Here is a 20,859-nt window from a genome sequence, read left to right on the forward strand (position 1 = left end):
GGAAGGAAAAAAAAAAGACTCACTCATGAGATTAAGGAACAAACGGGCTTTTGACGCAGCCGGAGCGCATGCCAGTGGCCTGGCCGCGTCCCAGGGGCCCAGCGTCAAGTGCCGTCTGCTCAGAGCATGGCTCGGCGGGCTGCGGGGATGCATGGATGGATCACCAAGCCGGCGTGGCACAGCACGGCACACGTCTGCTCCCGGACCGCAGCGGGCCACGCCGTGCTCTGGGTCCCCGGCAGTGGTGGGATGATATCGTGGCATGGTTCAAACTGGGTTCATTTGCAAGCACGTTGTGTTGCCAGGGTGGGTATGAGATTCCCCCTGCTAGCCCGTGCAAATGATCCCTGCTTTCTTTTTAGTTCCTCAGGTTGAATCTCCGCCTGTTACGAAGTTACTAGGGTTTGAAAAGGCTCGTCGGGGGTTTTTTTTTTTCCCCTAAGATCCTCCTGATTTCTGCCCGCTGGGTGTCGGTGGCTCTGTCTCACCTAGTGGTGCTCACAATCCGGGGCCCATCTGTAGTGCCCAACCCACGGGAAGATAGCAGCAGGGTTGGGAACAGCCAATGCTGACTCTGGGTGCTAATCCTTGTAATGCCGCTCCCCCGCCCCATAACCCTGGGGTCTGGTTTTCAGAGCTTAATCCCTGAGATCTGCGAGGGTCAGTGGGCTCCAGAGGACCCCAGAAGTGGGAGCGAAGGAGTTGGGGGTGGGGGGTGTCCTCTCTTCAATGCTGTAGTTTGCAGACAGCTGGGCACTTGCAAACCCAGTCTGTACACTTGAAAGAGCCCCGTTCCCCAAGCTGGGGCAGCGTGCAGGATCCATGCCTCTATGCAAAGCCCTGCACACGGAGCAGCGTCAGGGGGGCACAGGGCGGCATGCGTGCAAAGGCCCCGTTTTAGTTTTGCATTGGCTTCCTGGTGCTTAACCCTTGCTGCGTCTGAAAGCCGCCGGCTCCCGAGCCTGGATCTCATGTCCTGCTTCCTCCACGCAGGGGGGATCTGCTGGCTGCAGCAGGGGAAGGAAGCCAAATGCACCATGATCCTCCGGACGGGCGTGACCTGGGAGGAGTGCTGCAGCAATGGCAACGTGGATGTGGCCTGGTCCAACTACACCTACCCAGGCAACAAGATCAGCCTCCTGGGCTTCCTGGGACTTGTGACCTGCCATCCGTGCAAAGGTACAGGCGCCAGCTGATAGGACGCATGGGCCCGGTGGCACTGATCCCAGCAAGGGCCTGTAAGAGCCCAGGTGCCCCTAGACCCTGGCATCGTGTGCTTGATTGATGCCTATTTGCATTAGCCCGGTATCACAGGCTCATGGGCTGCAAGGGGTCAGAGCCTCATCACAGCCTCTGGGCCCCAAGCAGCTCCTGGGCTCGGAGGTTTGGGTTCGGATTTGGCCGTGTCAGGTCTCGGGAGAGGTTGGTGTGGCCAGGCAGGAATCCCCGTGCGAGACGTCCACCACCCTAGGAGACCTGCACCGTGCCAGGCAGCGTGGGTGCAAAAGGGAGTCCGAAATGATCTGTATTGCACAGCGCAGCTGTCTCAGAGCTTGTCGCAAATGGATTTGGGGGTCTGGGGTTTCTCCCCAGCCCCGTCTCAGTCCCCACCCCGGATCCAAGAGCAATGGAGCGGGATGGGCCATGCAGTGCCAGCCCTGTATGGGGGAGAGAAAGTTCATCCCTGGCTTCCCCCTGCCCACTGGAGACATAGGGCACGACTCTTGGCCAGACAGCCTACGGTCGGAGAGGGCATGGAGCCAGTGAGCGCCCGGGGCCTGTTCCCGGGTAGTCCGTCCTTCCAGAGGTTCCCTCCGTGGGGAGCTTCCCCTCCCCTTTCCTCTTTCAACATCTCCGTGGCTTTTTAATTTTTTATTTTTTGCAAAAGCGTCTTTATATAACGGGCGCCTTCCCAGAGCAGAGAGGCTCCAGCTGTGCGTGCCGAGCCGTCCAGATGTGGCAGAGGTAGCCAGCTGCTCAGGTCCTCCCACCACACTTGCATGGCCATGTGAGGACAGGCCCAAGGACCTGCTGACCCAGTAGGAAGGGTGTGGGCTTGGAGGGTCAGGCCGTAGGAAACGAGCCAATTCGCAGCCCGCCAGTCTCCCTGCGCTGCCCTTCAGCTCCAGCCTAGACCCTGCAGTCTCCCGGGCTCTAACTCAGCCTTGAAAAGCTTCCAGGAAGGGCAGAGGAGTCAAAACAACGCAAAGGGGAGGAGTGGGGCGGAAGCCAGCCCTACCCTCCTGACTTCAGAGCCCTAATAGAGACCAGGCCGGGCTGGAGGATTAGGAGCTGGAGCCCGGTCCTGATCCCCAGGGCACCGGCACAGCTTGGTGCCGAGTAGTAAGCAGCAATGGGGAAGGGAAGAGAAGAGGGAAGGCAGCAGAGGCCTGGGAACTCAGGGCCGTGCAGGATCAGGCCTCGGGGCCGTTCTTGCTGGGACAGGCGTGATGGCTGGGATCGGCAGTACTGAGCCAGATCAGCGCGCAGAGGATACGGGAGGAGAGAGGGCTGGCTGCAGGCTGATGAGAGACTCGGGCGCGCGCGGCCGGAGCCTGATGCCGTGAGAGAAGCCCGCTTGGACCCGGCTGCCTGTGCCCAAACTGGCCCGAATGGCCTGGGCTCCTGCCACGGGGCGGGGACCGGAGCACAGATCAGCTGAGGGCTCGGGACCAGCCCAGCCTTGGCCGCAGCATCAGCTGGTTCCCATCAAAGATCTGCTGGACCTTTGCATGGTGCCCTGCACCCAGCTGTCTCCAGTGGGGTGGGGGGTCTCAGAGTGGGGATCAGGGCCAACCTAAAGCCAGAGGAGGAACAACCGCTCCCCTCTACCCCATTCAGGCAGTACTAGTGCCATGCACTCCCCGGGCTGCTGGGGCATGAGCCAGAGGCCTTGGCAAAGAGCAGCAGAGATGACCTCTCTTGTGCTCTGGTTCCTGCTGGGAAGAGGTTACTCCAGGCTATGGCAGGCCTCCGCTACGGGCACGACACATCCTGCTCCAGCTCCACAGCCAGGTCAAAGCTTGGGGAGACGAGCGGGGACACGTGCCTCCAGCTCCCGCAGGACACGTGCCCAGGCCACGAGTCAGCGGTGCAATGAATGGGGCCCCCCCTCGGCTTGCCTCTTCCCCCTGCCTGCAAGCAAGCCCTGGCACGGACCCTTCTGGGACCATCCCGCCTGGTGCCTGGGGCACGGGGATGCCCCACGCCCCCCCCTGAAGAGATCCAGGGACCCACCACGCCAGCCCCAGCTCCAGCTGCAATACAGATGCTTCCGCATCCCCTCCGGGATCAGGCGGGGTCAGTGGTTGGTCTTGTGCCAGGGGGTTTCTCTCCCACCCAGCGGCCCCCGTCTCCTGAGCCCTCCCGCGGCGGTCGCCAGCCCGTGACCCGCGCCAGGCTCGGTTCCCAGCGCTCTCCCCCGCTCGGGGGAAATTCCTGCGCCCGTCACGCACGCACACCAGCTCAAGGGGCCCTTTGAACCCAGACAGATGCCTGCCGGGGTGCGACCCCACGCAACAATGCCGCTGTCTGTCTCGGCCTCCCCCCGCCCGGCCCCCCCCGGGCAGCCCAGACGGGGTCTCCGCAAGCTCCGGCCCCGAGTCACGGAGTCCTGCTGCAGAACAGGCCCCGGCATTGTCTGACGGAGGGGACGTGTTGATCGCAAAGGCCAGGCGGGTGGGAGGGTCCCGGGCGCTGGCTGCTGAGGATTTTCCATTGCATGAGAAGGAAAGGAAGCCTGCTGGCCTTTGGAGGCCCGGGCCAGCTGTGCGGCTGGTGCAGCTGGCAGCCTCAAGCCGGATGGGCCTCAGGGGACATCATTTGCACAGGCTGAGCTGGGTGACCCGGCGGGGCACCTTGGCGTGCTGTGCCGGGCAGTGATGGAGTCGGCCGTGTGCCTGGGAGGTCAGCTGGGGTTGCCCTCGGTGCTGTGCCTGCCGTCGGCAGAGACGGACCAGCAGTAGCTGGAGCAGCATCGCCCCTAGAGCCAGATCCGTCCTGGCCCAGCGGGCCAGCTTGCAGCTTGGTTGGCGGGGGCCATCCCGAGCTGCCTGGAGGAGCCTTGCTGGCGTGGGAGTGACCCCTCTCTTGTCCCCAGAGTCCTGCGAGGGGGTGGTGTGTGGCCCCGGCAAGGTCTGCAAGATGAAGCACGGCCGCCCGCAGTGCACCTGCGCCCCCGACTGCTCCCGCCTGCCCAGGAAGCTGCAGGTGTGCGGCTCCGATGGCTACACCTACCGGGACGAGTGCGAGCTGCTGACGGCCAAGTGCAGAGACCACCCCGACCTGGAAGTGATGTACCAGGGAAAATGCAAAAGTACGTGGGGCGCCCGGGCTCTCCCAGCACGCCACTGGGTTTTGTGGCACCCTCCAAGCTCTGGGGCATGGTGCCTTCCCCGGTCAGGGCACGTGAGTCCATGCCAGTGCCCCGCTCCTCTCACGCTGGGAATTCCCTGCGAGCAGCCAACCCCTTCCACCGGGGCAGCTATATATCCACTAGATGTGCCACTAGTACAGTCCCTGGTGCCCGGACCTGGGGGTCCCTGAGCTGTGAGCAAGCCAGGAGTAGAGCCGGAGAGAAGCAGCAGGCCTGTAGGTCTCTGGCACCCTCCGCGGACCTCCCAAGTGGCTGGTAAAAGCCAGACGCGTGTGACACTGAGCAGCCTGCTTGTTCTCCTCTCTGTGCAAAGCTTGTTCCCGCTGGGCCTGCTTTGTCCAGCACAGATCAAGGTGACAGGCTGTAACCCCGAGGCTTTCAGCCCTCAGTGGAGTAGCTGCTGAAATGCTGCCCTCATGGCTTTTCTCTTGCTCTCCTGGCAGCAGCATCACAGTTACAGGAGTGCGAGTGCAGATAAGCCGAGGATTGGGCTTAGGGTGCGGGGGGGACTCTCGGGGTTGTGCAGAGCCTCCCAGAGCAGGGGAGCAGGTCCCCAGCTGGTGCGAGCGGCTGGAGTTCGGAGCACCGATCATTTATACCGGCTGTGCTCCATCAGATGCGGCTCCAGAGACGGGGGAGGAGGGGAGGGATGAAGAAGGAAGAAAGTTGCCTGTTAAGTTAAGATTTCTGCTGGAGAAAGACAAAGAGACAAGGTTGGGGGGGAGTTCCTGGGGCTCCTGCTGTCTGCTCTCAGCGGGGAACTGGCCTCCGGGGTGCTACGCTGTGAGCTGGGTAAGGGACAAACCCAAATGGGCTTCGGGGTGTCGGGTGCATTCCCCCAGGCTGAGATGGGCTGGCAGGCTGCGGGCTTCTTTCAACTCAAAGCATCCCAGAGAGATCTGGACACTGAGATATGGCTGTACTACCCGTCCTGGAGATGCAGCCAGCTCTGAGGTGAGGCGAGGCAGGTCTTCACCAGAGCATGGCAACATATCTCTTTGGACACCACTGTGCATTGCATAGGGTATAGTATTGACCCCAGACAGCCTGCAGTACCCAAGACATAAGCTCAAGCCTCCTTTGCCCCGTGCCTTTTAGATTCAGGTGGCAGCACAGCAAGGCGAAAACATCCATGTCCTCCAAAAATGACAGGAGTGGCGGTGAGGTCATGGGGCATCGGCCGCAGGCTCACCAAAGCCACGGAGGGGTCTTTAAGCATCTCTGAACTCTGTATTTACCAGCATAGGATGCGCAGAATGGGATGGGATGTTATTTTATAGTACGGTAGCAGCTTCAGATACTCGCCAGTGTCCGGTGGGTCTTGCATACCCCCTGGCTTGAAGAATAACAGCTCATGAAAGGTCACTTGGAAGCATCAAGCTCTCTCTTTGTTTTTTTTTTAAAAAAAGGCAGACCAGCAAAACACGGCACCCCTGCCAAGAGCTGTCAGCGGCATTAGGCTTCGCTCTGCCAGCCCCCGTGTCTGACATTCCTGCCTGTCAGGGCCCCCTCCGGAGTCCAATCCGGGGGCAGAAATCTGAGCTGGGAATTTGTGTGCGGAGCCACCTCCCCACCCAGTGCACAAAGGAGCTGGAGTTTGTAAACCCCAGCAGAAGACTGTTTATAACAACCCGGCAGCAATGACGCACGCCGGCCGTGCCCCTGTCTGCCTGTGCGAATACGGAGGCTGCGGGCGGGGGTGTCCATGCAGAAATTCACCCTGGAAGTGTGTGTCAGCCCGGCCGGCGGCCCCGTGACCAGTCAAGGAGGAGCCCAGCCCTTTGCCTTCATCTGGAGGTGCAGCTCCAGCTTGGCTTGGCCCGTGCCCTGCCCTTGCTGATTAAACCGGGTGGGGATTGCATGGCTTGGGTGAAGGGACCAGAGCATTGCAGCGGCAGCGGTGGGGTGCGGGAGTGCTCCATGCGCCTCCGGCTGCTGTAGCTCTGGGCACCTCCGGGGCCAAGCTGAGCTCGGGTCTGGCCGGCCACTTTCCCTAAATCCTTACGCAGCGCAGCCAATGCCCCCAGAGCCCAATGCGGCGCCCTTCGCTGTCTCAAGCCGGAGGCCTGGCATTGCTGTGCTGATGCCTTCCCATCCCAGCCTGCGTATTTGAGCTCCCAGCTGCTTTCAGGGCACCTGCCCTCAGCTGTGCTGGGTAACAGAGGGTCCTAGTGTCTAACCAGGGGAGCTCTGGAGTCTAAAAGGGTTGAGAAACACCGATCTAGCGCCCATCCTAGTCCTCTGCCTTCTGCAGGTGAAGAGAGGCAGTAGCCATATAGGCTGTGTCCTGGGTGGCGTGGGGGAAAGGAAGAGGGGAAACAGTTTATTTGTAGGGTGTTGGTTACTCCGGTGTAGTGCTGGTTCACCTGAGAGCAGAAGTCGGCCCAGGCTGCCCTTTCGGATGTGCCAGCAGCCTCCCGAGGACGGACCTCCCAGTTGATCGGCCGCCTCTGATTGCTCCTCCAGAGTCCTGCTCCAGCGTGGTGTGTCCCGGGACCCACACCTGCGTGGTGGACCAGACGGGCAGTGCCCACTGCGTGATGTGCCGGGCGGCCCCCTGCCCTGAGCCCACCAGCCTGGACCGCGCGCTGTGCGGCAACAACAACGTCACCTACCCCTCCGCCTGCCACCTGCGGCGGGCGACCTGCTTCCTGGGCAGATCCATCGGCGTCCGTCACTACGGAAGCTGCTTGGGTAAGTCGCCCGTCTCTGCCGGGACAGATGGGGGCCTGGCTGGGGGGGTCAGTTCGTAGCGGGTCCTTCCATGGCACCTGGCTTTGCATTGAGATGCGGTGGAGCCAGCGCTGTCGGGGGTGATAAATGGTTCCCAGGCTCTTTGCTCCTCTCATTTTAGTGCTGACCCAGCACGATTTCTGCTTCTCGCTGAGCATGGGGAGGCGGGGATGTCATGCCAGAGCAATGGGCCTGTTCCCACCAGAGCTCAGGTGCCAGCACGGCAGCATTGCAGGCCCGTGGCGAAGGGTCGGCATCAAACCAGCGTCTCCCATGAGTCTGGGCCTGTCTGGGGGATACGGGAGCTCGGCCGCTGTATAAAACGGGCGCGTTGTGGCCTGGGGGAAAGCCAGCCCCAGGCCGGGTGGTGGTGACTTGTGGCCCCTCTTCTCCTGCCCCCCAGTATACCAGTGACCCCCACGGCTGTCCCCAGGCCCTGGAGCTGCCTGTGCCCACAGCCTGTCTCGGTGCTTCCCGGCATCTTACTCTCTTCTCTGGCTCCATTTCCAGCTGTGCCTAAATACTCCCCAGATGAGGACGATGCTGAAGAAAACTACGTGTGAAACTTTCCTTGTGCGCCGAGAGGCTGAACCCAGGAGCTAGGGGCATTATGTGTATATTGTACGAACCATATACCCAATATTTATTAAGATAAAAGATCCTTATTTATAGCTGTTTATGTTATGCCGATGCGCCCCCCGGCTCTCAGTCGCTCCGTTCCTGCCATCGGGGTGTAGAGGTGGGAGGGCGTGGAGTAGGGGGGTCTCCCCATCGCTGCTGAGGCAGCTTGGACCCCGGCGTAAGTTAGAGCAGCCTCAGGGTTGCTTTAATTTATGCTCTGCTCCCCATGGAAAGCAGAGAGGACCGGCGAGGTGGGCCCGGTCTGGTCCCATCGGTCCTCTTTGCTGGGGACTTGAAGCAGGATGGGGGCATTTCTACACTGGCTGCCACCACCACTCGGGCCCACGCTGTACATTCGCCCCTAGACGACAGACCTGGGCTTATTTATTCACTTGTCTTCCCTCTTAGTGCCGTGTCCGCAGAGACTTCCTGCCTGCAGCTCAGTGCATGGGGGGACTTGCAGTGCTCCCCTCCCCGTGGAGCAGGTGGCTGATGGGAGGGAGGGTGACCCACGTTCCCTTGTTGGAGCTGGGTTTGCAAGCAGAGAGTATAAAACGGGGAGGGGACCCAGCTTCGTGCACTGTCCAGGCCTCTGCGCTGTGCAGAGTGGGTGCAGCCAGGCACACTGGCTTGGGCTGTCGGCTAGGCAAGGAGCCTGGGAGCCTTGGGGCTAAATGCAGGAGCCTTTGTTGCTTGAGCTGAGATCCCCCTCTAGGCTGCAGCAGGCTCATCGCTGTTGCGGATGTCGCACCGCCCGGCTGGGGGCGGGGGTGACAGAGCCCCATGCTGAGAGCATTGCACCATCTCCTCCATCTGACTTTGGGGCCTGGGGTCCATGGTGCGTGGATCAGGGGATTAGTTCAGGCCTCTTTTTCGGCAGCGACTGTCCTTGGACACAGCTGGTCCGCGCCACTGCAGCTGCCGATGCTTGTCCAGAGCACGGTGACCAAAGTCAGGGTGGCATTTTTGGGCAGGGAGCGGGGCGTCAGGCGGCTGGGCTCCCTTGGCCGGTAGCTAGTGGCGTGCTTCACACGAGCTTCGACTCCGCGCTCTCTCAAAGCCCATCATCCCCCCTCCAGCCCGTTACACCTAGAAGGGGCTTGGCCCGGGCTCTGCCTGTCACTCGATGTTGTTCCCACTCCCAGACCGTATTCCCTGTGTACCACCCTTGCCCCGCTCCGGCTGCTGAGTGCTGCATGCAACAACCCCAGGAACAAGGGAGTTGGGCGGGTTGCCCCGGGCACCGGCGGGCAAGGCTTATCTCCCGGGCCATGCCACTGCCAGGGCTTGCCCGGCCCCGCTTTTGGGGCAGGGACCCTTCTGTCCTGCACAGCGGGGCCTTGCCCTCCTCATCGCTGAGCACCGCATGGACCTCCCTGCTGTCCGAACTGGACACTGGCCCCACAGCTTCTTGCTACACCTGCCTCCCCCCACTTTCCTGTATTTATTTTGTACATCCCCTGCGCCGCTGTGTACATAGCGCGTCACCTCTGACACTGTGCAATCCGGGAACTTTTGCCTTTATATAAATATGATATATATAAAAATATATATATATATATATTAAAAATCCCTTATTTTCTATTTTTGTATGGTTGTGTCCCCATCGGTTAGAACCGCGCAGCGTAACACGGACCTCTCCCATCCCAGACTGGTAGAGGCATTTTATGGCTATGGTACATTTTGGGTTATCATTAAAAAAAGAATAAGACGAGTCAAGCATCTTCGTTTTCCTTCCGCTCGAGTCTAACGGGCTGGAGGCGGCCGCAGAGACCTAGAGCTGGAGTCCCGGAGGGGCTCGACGGATCTGACCTCCTACCTAGCCCGGGCTGGAGAATTTCAACCGGTAATTCCTGGCAATTTGTGGTTGCGCTGGAGGGTATCTTTTAGAAAGAGACCTTCAATCTTGGCCGCAGGACTCCAGCCGGGCAGAGACACAGAGCTTTCCATGGCTGGCCTCTCCCCAAAACGTCGTCCCCCCCCCGCCGCTTGCTTCTGGTTTGAAGGACGGCCCTGGGGATGAGAGGCAGAGAGCAACCCGCAGACTCGTCCGCCCGCCTCCTTAATGACCTTGGCTTCTCCCCCGGGGACTGCCGGCCAAGCGGGTCAAGGGGCAGCTTGCACCGAGGGAGGCAGGGCGCTCTGTGGGCTCTTGCCCCCTGGGACATTGGCTGGGACCCACTGAACTCGTTTCAAGCGGCTGCCTGAGGATAACGTCAAATGGGGATGTCTGTGCCACGCTCCGACCAAACCTACGGGTCCATGCCCCCCCGTGGGTCCCATCGCTCCTCCGGCGCAGCGGGCCACGGAGATCAAGGGCAGCTGTTTCTCCCGCGGCGTGCGGGGGCCGTGTCACTGGGGGTCACCGCGGCTGCTTCCGAGGAAGAAGAGCCACGTGTTGCCCCCAAGCTCCCGGCTGTCGAAGCCGTGACCGGGGCAGAGATTAGGTTAAAACAACAGCCCAGAACTTGGGTGGGAGGAGTGGGGCAGCAAGGCAAAGCCCCAGACACTTTGCAAAGGCATCCGTCTGTCTGCAGCTGCTGCCGGCTGGGTCATAGGCTGCGTGCGTGCGTGTGCGTGTGTGTTTGTGTAGGCGGATACAAGTACTTGTGTGCGCCGGTCCTCACTCACGGCAAAGCCCCGTGGCATCATGTCTGGGCACGATGGACGCGAGGCCCAAAGCAACCCGGGGGGCCTCTGGAGTGGCCTGTCGAGCAGGGGACAGACCCGCGGCCATAGAGGCGACCCCCCGGATCCCCAGGCCGGAGCCCTGAAGCCTTGCCCCTGCGCTGGCTCCCAGCAAGGTACACTCAGCCCCGGGCAGCCGGTCCCACAGCCCGCCTAAAGGGCCCACTGGCAAACCCCGGCGGGGGGGCGAGAAGGACCCAGCCAAGGTGAGACCAGAGGGTGTGTGACCCCTGCTCCCCTGCGATTGCCATCTGAGCTGCCGGCGCCCTCCACGGAGAGCTGGGAGCAAAACCCAGGTGTCCTGCCCCTCCATCCACGTTGCCTTCCCGTGACAAGGTGCCCCTTGCCGTGAGCACGCGCTGGCCACCCTGGCCAGGGAGCACCTGCCTGCCGCCTCCGCCACGGTGCCTCTCGCAGCTCCGCAGGCAAGACCTGCCGTCTGCCTCCCCCCACCCCGTCCCAGCCTGGAAGCCTGCTCTGAGTGGGGTCACAAATACCAGCACTCCCCCCTGAAGCCCCTGCCTCCTCGCCTCCTGGACGGCACCCCTCCGGGCTGACTGGTGAAGCCGGCTGCTGCCCGAGCACCTGCAGCTTTTGTGCCTGGGAGGCTGCAGCAAAGCAGCTGGTTGCAGTTTGCAGGGGGGGCTTCCACCCCAGCCAAGCCCCCTCTCAGTGCAGCAACAGCAGCCTCTGCCACGGCGGGTTGGTATTGCACAAAGCAACAGCTGCCATTAATCGAGACCCGATGTGCATCCACCCGCCCTGCACCACCACCCTTTGCAAAATCTCTGCCCCCCACAAGGCCCGGAGCCCGCCGGATGCTGCACAGAGGGGCTGCACAGCCAGGCAGGGTTTACCCACGGCCGCGCACTGATCTGATGGAAAGGGGCTGGGTTCAGCCTTGCCGTGGCTAGGGACGCCTCCTCCCTGAACAGCCCCCAGATTCAGACTCCAGCAAACACGGCAGTGTTGCAGCCAGCTGGACAGTGCCCTGGGCCCTCCACGGCTCTGGCGGGGCTGTGGGGCTGGCAGGTGGCCGCGGGGGGGGTGGATGGGTCCATCCCAGTGGTGCTCTCTGGACTGGGACGCCCCCCCCCAAGAATGGGAGCTGGGGGCTTGAATGAGACTTGGCGGGTCTGGGCCGCGTGGGTTTAGAAGGGGGAAACTGAGGCACGGTAAGGCAAGAAGGGTGATACCTCAAGCTCTCCCTGCAGTCAGCACCGCGCCCCTCTGAAGTGAGCCCCAAGCCCCCCCGTGTCCTGGACCCGCTGCTGCCCCAGAGCCGAGAGAGGGGCTACATGTGAGCGGCGAGGTGCCAGGCTGCAGCGGAGCCCAGATGTGGCAGGATGCGGAGAGCGAGGTTAGGATGCCCATGGCTCCAGGGGAAGGCAGGGTGCTCGAGCAGGAGGGAGGGAGTAATATCCCCCACATCCCTGCCCCAGCCCTGGCAGGGGACTCGCCGCCGATCTGCAGTGGGGCCCTTCGTTGCAGCAGGGCGGCCAGTGACCTCACTGGGATCGAGAGCCAAACCCCAGCTGGATCCCAGATGGCCTCGTCCCTGTCAGCCGGGACCATCAGACGGCTGCTGGCGTCTCCCACCTACACATCTGGCTGGGGTGGGGGGATTGCAGATTCCCTGCCGCCACCCCAAGGCACCGCAGTGCCCCCTTCCCAGCCTCTCCAAGGGCCGGGGGAAGGAGGGGGACAGCTAGTTTGTCCCCCGCCAGAATGCAGCTGCCCCTGGGGTGGAACACTGCTGCAGCAGAACAGCCCAAGGGAAACCTGTCCAGAGGTGTGTGCCCAGGTGTGAAGGAGAAAGCAATAGAAAGGGCAGCAGGGTGGCTGGGCGGAAAGAGGGAGGGAGGCAGGGCAGTGGGCAGGGAAGGGTTAAGGAGGGCCTGCGGGCTGCAGGTGCCCTGCCCTGCTGCACCTGGTTAAAAGGAGGCAGAGGAGCAGCTGGAGCTGCTGTCAGAGCCCAGGGGCTGGGAGCCGAGCCGAGCGGAGGGCCTGGCTGCTCCCAGGCAGGCAGGTGGGTCTGGGACACCCCAGTTTTCCACTGCCCTGGTGCTGGGGTTGCTGCTGGAGCCTGTGCACAGCCTCTGCAACCGCTAGTCCTGGCCCATGGGCTGGACTCTGGTGGGCCTTGGGCAGACGGGAGGGGATGGGGAGCATGAGGCTGGACCCCTCCCCTCCGGCTTCCCTGGTGGGCAAGGGAGTATAGGCAGTGCCAGCCTGCTGCTGCTGGCGCCAAGCAGCATCCGCACAGCTCAGGCTGCCCCAGGAGCTCTGCCACGGCAGAGGGGAGCAATGACTAGGATGGTGCAATGTCCGGGGGGAGATGCACTTTATTTTTGTGGTCGGGGGGGCGGGCAGTGGAGCCTCTGCCCTGCTCCTGGGGAAAGGGCTGGTGTCCTGCCAGGCAGCTGCTGCAGGCAGGGGCGATCCCAGCCCCGCTGGCCTAGAGAGCGGCCTTGTGCTGCCTCCCGGCGGCCACGCTGTGCAACACAGGGGGATGCAAAGAATATGGGGGGGGGGGAGGCGGAAACTGAGGCACAGCGCAGGGATGTGATTTGCTTGGGAAAGCACCCTGGCATCCTGATGCAGTCCCCCACCCCCTCCCCGGCCTCCCAGACTGCTCAGCCCTGGTGAGCCCAATGCAACCCACCTCTTCCACTCTCCCCCTCCCACAGTCCACGCTCCTGACCCGTGCTGCTTGGAGGTGGGGGGCAGGGGGTCTCCGGAGCCCAGCAAGGGCTGGGGTACTAATTGCTCCAGATGACCTGATGGAGCCAGCGGATGTAGAGGGAGACGCGCGTGTAGATGTCAGGGAAGCGGCGGTCCCCGCACTTCTGCCCGGAGAAGGACACGACTCCGCAGACCCTGCCCCCGCAGACCAGGGGGCCCCCGGAGTCGCCCTGCAAAGCCAGAAAGAGTGGAGGGAGAGGCTTGTGGGGCATCACGGGCAGGAGGGAAGGCGCAGGGCCCTGCTGCCGTGTTGGATGGAGGGTTGCTCACAGACCTCTGCGTCCCGGTCCTCCCCCTTCTCCCAGCCAGTGTTAACCAGCTGGCAGAGACTGGGCACTGTTACAGGGAAGCTCACAGCCTCGGGGTTTGAGCCTGGGTTGGATGGCCCTGCCAGCTGCTTGTTTCTGGCACCAGGCTGCAGTCTCATGCCGGCCTCATAACCCACCCTGGGGCAGTGGGCTTCCCTCCCAGCGGTGCCACCGTGTGGGGGGAGGGGGTAGCAGTGGCACTCACGGAGCAAACCCCCTGGAAGGTGGCGGTGGGGGCGGCGGTGCAGAGCATCTCGGCCGTGACATGCCCCTTCCAGCGGGCGTTGCACACCGTGCGGTTGAAGACGGCGGTCTGGGTCTCCATGAGCTCAACAGGGGACGTGCCGAAGTTGGAGACGTCGCCCCAGCCCGTGACCCGGCAGGCAACCCCGGGGCGGAGGTCAGAGTTGGGCTGGGGCAGGCGGATCCGCTTCACAAACTGGTTCAGGGTGGCCGACTGGTTCAGCTGGGACACGGGGGATCCCATTGGTGTCCGTCGCCCTTGAGCAAAGGCGCCCAAGCCTGCTCCTGTCCCACCCCGCACACCTTGGGCTTGAGTTTTTCCCCCCCACACACTTCGGCGCCTTTTACCCCCAGGAGACTCCCTGCACCATGCAGGCCTTGCTCTGTGCAGCTGCCCCAGGGCAGAAAGGCCTCTCCATCCATTACCGGGCATTTAAAGCTGCCTCCAGTAACTGGTGGCTTTGGAGGCAGCAGCTCTTGGGGGACTTCTGCAGGGCAAGTGGGGGCGAAGAGGCAGCGATGGACCCCAATGGGATCAGCTGAGACTCTCCCTCCTTGGGAGGGGGATGGAAAAGTGGGTGCAAATTCCCCCCGCCCTCCCCCCCCCAGCCCAATCTGGCTGCATCGGGGCTGGGCGATTCCTCGAGGCTGCGGCACCATGTAGCGTCCAGCTCAGTCATTCGGCTGCCCGGAAGAGCCCAGCTGCCCGGGGGTGCGGTGCGGGGTCCCCCCGGGGCGGGCGGCTGCCTCACCTTGAGCAGGCGGATGTCGTTGCGCACGGTGCGGGTGTTGTAGTGGGGGTGCGGGATGGACTCCACAACGCTGAAGACCTGCTGGGCCGCCTCGGGGCGCTGCAGGCGGTGGGCGCCCAGCACCACGCGCACCGAGGGGTTGCGCCTGGAAGGCAAGGGTGGGGGCTCTGCGTTGGTGCCGGCGCGGGGCAGGGAGAGGGGACTGGCACTTGGGGGCTGCCAGCCAGGCAGGGATTTGCCCCCGTGGCCCTGGGAGGTAGTGGGGGTCCCAGCCAGGGTCCAGGCTGGGGCTGGGAGAAGGAGGGGAGCTCGGGACGGGGAGGGCACCATACCTGGGAATAACGCAGTGTGCAGCCGTCATCACCCACTTGGGCAACAGCAGGCAGCCCCCACAGACGTGCTGCCCGTCCATCTGGATGGAGGCCATGTAGGGCCGGGAGTGCGGCTTCACCGCCTTCCCCCCGACTATCCAGCTCCCCTGGGCACCTGGGCCGACAAAAAGCTGCTGGGAGACCAGCCACCGTGTCCCCATCCCTGCCAGGCTGGGATGTACGCGAGGACGCTGAAGGAGCCAGCAGCTCGGAGCTGGGCACCTGGCGCTGGTACCCTTACAAATACCAGGGTCCCAAGGGCTGCGGTTTGTCCCATGGCTCATCCCCTGGGTTCAAATCATCCCATGCACACGTAAATGCACGTCTGCTGCCTCCAGCAGGCACTGGGCCCAATCCAGCTGCCGTCTGGGCTATGTGGGCCCACAAGCATCAATCCTCCAAGCAGAGCCCAGAGCATTTACGCCCCGCTTGGCTTGCAGCTGAGCCGGGACCAAGCTGCACGGCTCCTTGCCGCAGCTTTTGCTCCCGAGGGCACCATCTCACTCGGGCAAAATGAAAGCTGCAGCAACCAGCCGGAGCTCCCGGGCATCTCCGCCTGCCCCTGGCCGACCTGCAGTTCCCAGCCCCATGTGCAGGCCAGACCCTCTCGGAGCATGGGGGAGCTCCTACCTCCCTGCTCAGAGACATGAAGTGACATTCCCCGGTCCCTCTGCAGCCTCGGTGGCAGACCTGGCTCTAGCACATGGCAGCCCAGCACCACCCAACCCATCCTCCTGCCCTCCCCCATTCCCCCCGCCTAGCACCGACAGCCTTTACCTGCCGGCGCCAGGGTCAGGAGCAGGGCTGGGCTGCCCAGAGCCAAGAGGAGCAGGCTGGCGCTTGCCATGCTGCAGAGCTGAGCGGGTGGGTCCGTGCTGCCCCAGTAAATACCCCTGCGAGGCATGTTGCAATGCTGTGGTACAACCCCCATCCCCCCGTGCCCCCCAGGCCTGGCGGAGCAGGGCTGAAGGGGCCCCTCTGGTCCCTCCCCTTCAGTTGGCTTGTGCAATACCCCAGTGGGGGGTTCAGATCCACATGGAGGGGGTCTGGGGAGGGCACTGCATCCCGGGGCAGGCACATGAGAGCGCCCAGCCAGCAGGGCACCGGGCTAACACCCTGGTGAATTGTGGTGCCCTCCCCCAGGCTCTGCTGCTGCCTGGAACGTCACCCCGGGCTCATTAGCGTGGGCTAATTGGCCTCGTCATCCTGACTGTGCAGAGAGAGGCCTCTGGCTGCGGTGGGGGACACGTGCGCTGCCCAAGGGACAAGCGCCCCGAGAAGTGTCTGGCTCTGAACAGCCACAAGAAGCAGCAGGAGGGGGACTTGAATCCAGAGTAAGAACAGCCCAACTGGGGGGTCGGGGATCTTCATCCAGATCACCTCCCCTTGTAGACGAGCCTCTGGGCAGCTCCTGTGCTTCAAAGTCGCCTCCTTGCTTATTTAGAAATAGCTGCCCCACGAGATGCCCCGTTCAGGGGCACGACCCCACGGCGCAAGGTGGCGGGCACGCGGGTCGCTTGGAAGCCCGCAGCCACCCAGGCCGCCGTGGGGGAGGCAGTAGATGGGATGTGGGGTGCCCGAGGGAGAGGAGGCTGGCTGGGCCTGGCCGCTGGGGCTGCGAGCCAGACGGTCAGTCGCCCCTCTCCGATCCATCAGGGGTTCGGGACCCGGAGGGTTTTGCTTGTATGCCTGGCAGACGGGGGCCAGGGGCTGAATCTGTGACCCAGGCTCAGCTCGGGCTGTGAGCTTGGCAATTTTGGGATGGGTTTTTGGGCTTGTCCCTGTACAGATGCAGAAGCTGTGCGTGGAACTGGGGAGGGGGGTCTCGGACAGGTCTGAGTCACAGGGTTTGCCCTGTTTGTGCTGCCACACCAGCCCAAATACCCCAGGCTCCCGGCCCAGCCTGGGGCCTTGCTGCATTCACCATAGGATTTCCCAACCTCACCGGTGCCTCTTTACTGCTCCATCACCTGTTTCCTGTGTCCGTTTGCTGGAGGAAACAGTTGTTTGAGCAACACCCACTGCTGCTTTTTTTTTTTGTTTTTTAACTCCTCTGGCACCCAAAAAAGTCTCCCCACTTTTCCCTCGCCTCCAGCCCCGAGTTGTGGTGCACCCGGGAGAGGGCAGAGGCCTGGACCTGCCCCCCGACGTTCCCATTGACAGGTCTGGGGGCTGGCTTGGGAAGGTGCATCCCTTGGGGAGCGGCAGGGTAAAATGTGATCTCTTTTATTAGACCAACTAAATAGTTGGAAAAAAATTGTCCTTTGCAGGCTTTCGGGGCACAAACACAACTGTTCATCTGCGGAGAGGAATGAAGGGCTGAGCTGGGTGTGGATGGGGGTGATACCGCTCTGGATGCCCAGCCTTCAAGACCCTGCTGTGGGCTAGGATGGGCTTCAGGGCGGGGACTCCCATCGCTTTCCCAACAGAGACGGCGGCCTCAGGAGTTTCTGCTGCCTCCGAGATGCTCAGGGGAGACCCAGCAAAGGGGACAGCCTGGAAGGAGCGAGGAGGAGAGGAAAGGGAGCGATGGGGGAAGCAAAGGGACCTGCCGAGACCCCCGGTTAGACCGGGCTAGATCCCAGGTCCCTCAAGCACCCCAGCCAGGCCGTGCCCACGGCTGCTGTGTGCTGTATGCGGCTGTGGCCCCCCCAGCTCTTCCCACCCAGCCTCTGCTGCAACGCCCAGGTCCGTGGGGGCGCAGGAGCAGGATGCCTGGATGAGGTGGGTGGTTTAGGGTGGGCAAACTGGCAAGCCACAAACCCACCCCCAGTCCTCTTCCAGCTCTTTGTGCGAGTAGTGCCAACGGATCCCGGCCGCCGCAACAGTCGCCAGCCTCCGGGGCCCCTGCACCTGCTCCTGTAGCACGTGCGCCTTTGGTGGGGGGCTTTACTGGCTCTGCGCGGGCCTGGAGGGAGCATATCCCAGGCCATCTCTGCCATGTGCCTGCTGCACCTTCCCTCTGCCCTGCAGAGCCCACGGGGCTGGGCTGTACCCAGGCTTCTGCCCTGAGCTGGCTCCTGGGAGCAAGTGTCTAGTGCCCAAATCCAGATCAGGCGGGGATACCCAGCCCTGCTAAGAGAGGCCTTGGTGGGAAGGAGGTTAAGTGGGCAACCTCCCATGCAGGGTTGCAAGCCTTAGGGCATGGAGATCAGAGCTGGGGGAAACTGAGGCAGAGCGAGGGGGCAGGGTTGTACCCCCAGCAGGGCCACGGAGAGAACCCGGGAGTCCTGGCTGCTCTAGCCACTAGGCCAGATGCTTCCTGCACCCTGGCAGGTTGGTGGGGGGAGTCCTTGGCTGTGGTATGGGCTCTCGTAGCTTGGTTTCTCCAGCTCTGACATGGATTCGTGGGTATTTTTGGCACCTAAAGACCCAGCTGGGATCCAGGTGCCTGGGTGCTTCCCTCTTCAGGGAAACTGAGGCACGGAGCAGCTTGAGTGGGTCACTCACTGAATCGATCAGTCAGGGTTGTCGCCCCTCCAAGGCTTTCTGCCTGGTGAGATGGATGGGGGGGTGGGATCTGCCCATGTGCCCACCCACCTTCTCCCATCTTTTGCCAGGGCAGCCTTCCTCACCAACAGCCGTACGTCCAGCCTGGGGCACAAACACATGCAACTTCTGGGCTTCCCTCTCCTTTCTCCACCCCAGAAGCAGCTGCATTTAGGGCACAGCGCAGCCATGACACCACTTGCTGGGGCCCCTGCTCTTTCTCTCCCCCCAGGTCCAGCTGCATTTGGGGCACCGTGCTTCCATAGTACAGCTCGCCGGGTCCGTGCCCTTTCTCCCCCCGCCCCAGAGGCAGCTGCATTCCCCGTGCGCCACTGCAGGTTGCAGGCGCACAGAAATCGGAGAGATTTCTAGGGACTTGCAGAGGTCACGTCTAGTCCAGCTCGCTTCCCGAAGCAGGATCGCCCCTCTCCAAACTGTCCCGTCCAAATGCTGCTCTATCGCACCCCAGCGCGAGGCTGTTTGGGGTCCTGGGAGCGCCGCGCTCGACCCAGGAGCCCTGCCAAGAGGCTGAAGGAAGAGGCCATCCCGGTGGATCGCTGTGGTGCAGCCTTGCTCCCAGCTCCGCGCTCGCCCGGGCTAAATAAGGAGAGGCGGCTCAGGCCAGGCCAGGCTGCAGGCGGGGAAGTGGAGATGTGCCAGCTCGGAGCATGGATCCATCCTGGCCCTGCCTGGGCGCAAGGGGGCAAGGCGCCAGGTCTGTAGGAAAGCCTGCGAAGAGATGCAGGTCCAGGGCCTGGACAAGCCTCTCTGGAGGCTGCTCTGGGGGGCCTGCGGGCTGGGCGGCAGTGGCGGGCGATGCCCAGCAGACGGTGCTGTTAGGATGCTGGAGACTGGGAAGAGGAGGAAAAAAATAAAGCTCCCTTCCCATCCCCAGCTCAGCAATCCCGAGCCAGCCGCACGCCGGACAATAACCCAGCCGGGGATGCGGAGACACCCGCCGCGGCTGCTCTGCCCGTGAGCCCAGGCCGCGAGAGCAGGGGGCACCGGCTGGGTGGGGGCTGCTGGCGCCGGCTTCCTTCCCCCCACCCGGTCCCTTCGCCTGGATCCTGCGAGCCGGAGCGTGAGCCAGCAAGGGGGCTGAGGAGGCTGGGAAAATGGAGTAAGTACCAGATCCTTTTTCCACCCCGCATCCCTCCTGGCCCAGCCCCACGCGTGCCCTCCATCCGTGCCCCCTCCAGCACAGCATCCTGCCTGCCACCCGGCCGGCCTCACCCCCCAGCGAGGATGCCCCGGGCTGGCGATGCCGCGCCGCCGGACCTGGCTTGCACCTGCAGGCCCAGCCCTGCCTTGTCTGGGAAGGTGACGGGGGCCGGAGACCCTGGCTGTGCTGGGGGCACGGCTGCATCCCCCGTCTAGCTGCGACGCCGGGGTCCTGTGCTACCTGTTGTCACCAGCCGGCGTGGCCGTGGGGGGAGGAGGGGGGGTCGGGGCGCAGAGCCCCCCACCCACCACGGTGCCCTCACCCATGCCGTGACTCAGGTTCCAGCCCGCTGCACAGGCCCCGCGCGGCGATGCCGACATGATTGGTGTGTGCGTGTTGCAGCCGGGCCTGGAGAGCCCTGCTGAGGATCGGGCCCGGAGCGGGGCGCAGCGCCGGGCACCGGGGAGGGTGGGGAAGGGGCCGGGTGGCGGTGGGGGGGGCACGGTTGTCTGCAAGGGGTGAGCACATGGCGCCTTCCCCTTCCCCTGCCCCTTGGAGCCAGCTTTGGGCATGATCTCTGGGAGGGGCGGGCAGGTTTGCCATGGCTCGGTGCCCTCCAGGTAGCTGGCTGCGGGGACGGTGGGTGCAGGGGGCCAGGCTGGGCCGGCTCTGCTTTCCTGGTGGCACCTTCCCTTCGCTGCCGGGGGCCGGCTGAGCTACAGGTTTCCCAGAGGCAGCAGGAATCTGTGCATGTCCTGGCTGGGATTCAGTGCCAGCTTTCGCGGGGGGAGCACCTAGCTCCCTGCTGGCACTGCCAGGGGAGGGAGGCATCTCCTCCCCGGAGCCCCTGCCCCAGGCTGCTGGCTGGCCAGCTGGTAGCCAGATGCCAGGTGCGCAACAGGTCCCGCTGGCAGGCGAGACGGGGCCCCAGTGCCATGCCCTGCTCCGTGCCCTGGAGCCTGGGGAGGTGGCTCTGCTTGCAGAGTGGGACCCAGGCGCAGGGGCAAGAGCGTGGATGTAGTGTATGGGGGTGCAACATCAGCCTCTTCCAGCAGGGGGTGCTGTCAGGAGCAGGGCAAAAAGCCTTGGCCGTGGGAGGGGACAGAGGGCGCGTGGTGAGCACGCTGGATGTCCGGGGCTGGGGTCACTTCGTTTCTGGGGCAGCAGGTGTGAGCAATGTGGAGGAAGGGGTCAGCATTGGGGGTGGGGGCAGCTGAGGAACCCGGGGCCCATTACTAGCTCTGGGAGGAAGCAGTGGGATCTCGCGGTTTGAGCAAAGGGGGCTGGGAACCGAGACCCTTGCGGGTTTCTTCCCAAGACTAGGGGGTGGGAGGGGAGTGTGGTGCACTGGTCGGAGTAAAAGGGTGGCTGG

At 63.4% G+C, this 20,859-nt stretch overlaps 3 protein-coding genes across 6 annotated transcripts in view; 2 read left to right on the plus strand and 1 right to left on the minus strand.

Annotated features, from left to right (window-relative positions):
* Positions 1 to 220: 220 nt before the first annotated feature.
* On the plus strand, positions 221 to 9,432 carry FSTL3 (follistatin like 3). The gene is made up of 4 exons (XM_019538232.1): positions 221 to 1,179; positions 4,100 to 4,315; positions 6,842 to 7,069; positions 7,619 to 9,432. Exons 1-4 carry the CDS (start codon positions 831 to 833, stop codon positions 7,669 to 7,671), a joined length of 846 nt encoding a protein of 281 aa, XP_019393777.1. The 5' UTR covers positions 221 to 830; the 3' UTR covers positions 7,672 to 9,432.
* Positions 9,433 to 12,750: 3,318 nt separating this feature from the next.
* On the minus strand, positions 12,751 to 15,678 carry PRSS57 (protease, serine 57). The gene is made up of 5 exons (XM_019538233.1): positions 15,614 to 15,678; positions 14,798 to 14,951; positions 14,466 to 14,610; positions 13,676 to 13,936; positions 12,751 to 13,332 (listed from the first exon to the last, which is right to left on the minus strand). The coding sequence occupies exons 2-5, from the start codon at positions 14,890 to 14,892 to the stop codon at positions 13,180 to 13,182; spliced, it is 654 nt and encodes a 217-aa protein (XP_019393778.1). The 5' UTR covers positions 14,893 to 14,951; positions 15,614 to 15,678; the 3' UTR covers positions 12,751 to 13,179.
* A 3,506-nt stretch (positions 15,679 to 19,184) lies between these two features.
* PALM (paralemmin) overlaps positions 19,185 to 20,859 on the plus strand; it is a 32,783-nt gene continuing 31,108 nt past the window's right edge. For 2 of the 4 annotated variants that reach the window (XM_019538236.1, XM_019538235.1), the window contains exon 1: positions 19,186 to 19,445. In XM_019538236.1, coding sequence (XP_019393781.1) covers positions 19,441 to 19,445 — 5 coding nt within the window. In that variant the 5' untranslated portion in view covers positions 19,186 to 19,440. Of the gene's footprint in view, positions 19,446 to 20,859 lie in introns of all 4 variants that reach the window. The other 2 variants (XM_019538238.1, XM_019538234.1) reach the window with 2 other exon arrangements.

This window comes from Crocodylus porosus, unplaced genomic scaffold (genome assembly GCF_001723895.1).
Source record: "Crocodylus porosus isolate Cpor-Errol unplaced genomic scaffold, CroPor_comp1, whole genome shotgun sequence".
Taxonomy (NCBI): Eukaryota; Metazoa; Chordata; order Crocodylia; family Crocodylidae; genus Crocodylus; species Crocodylus porosus.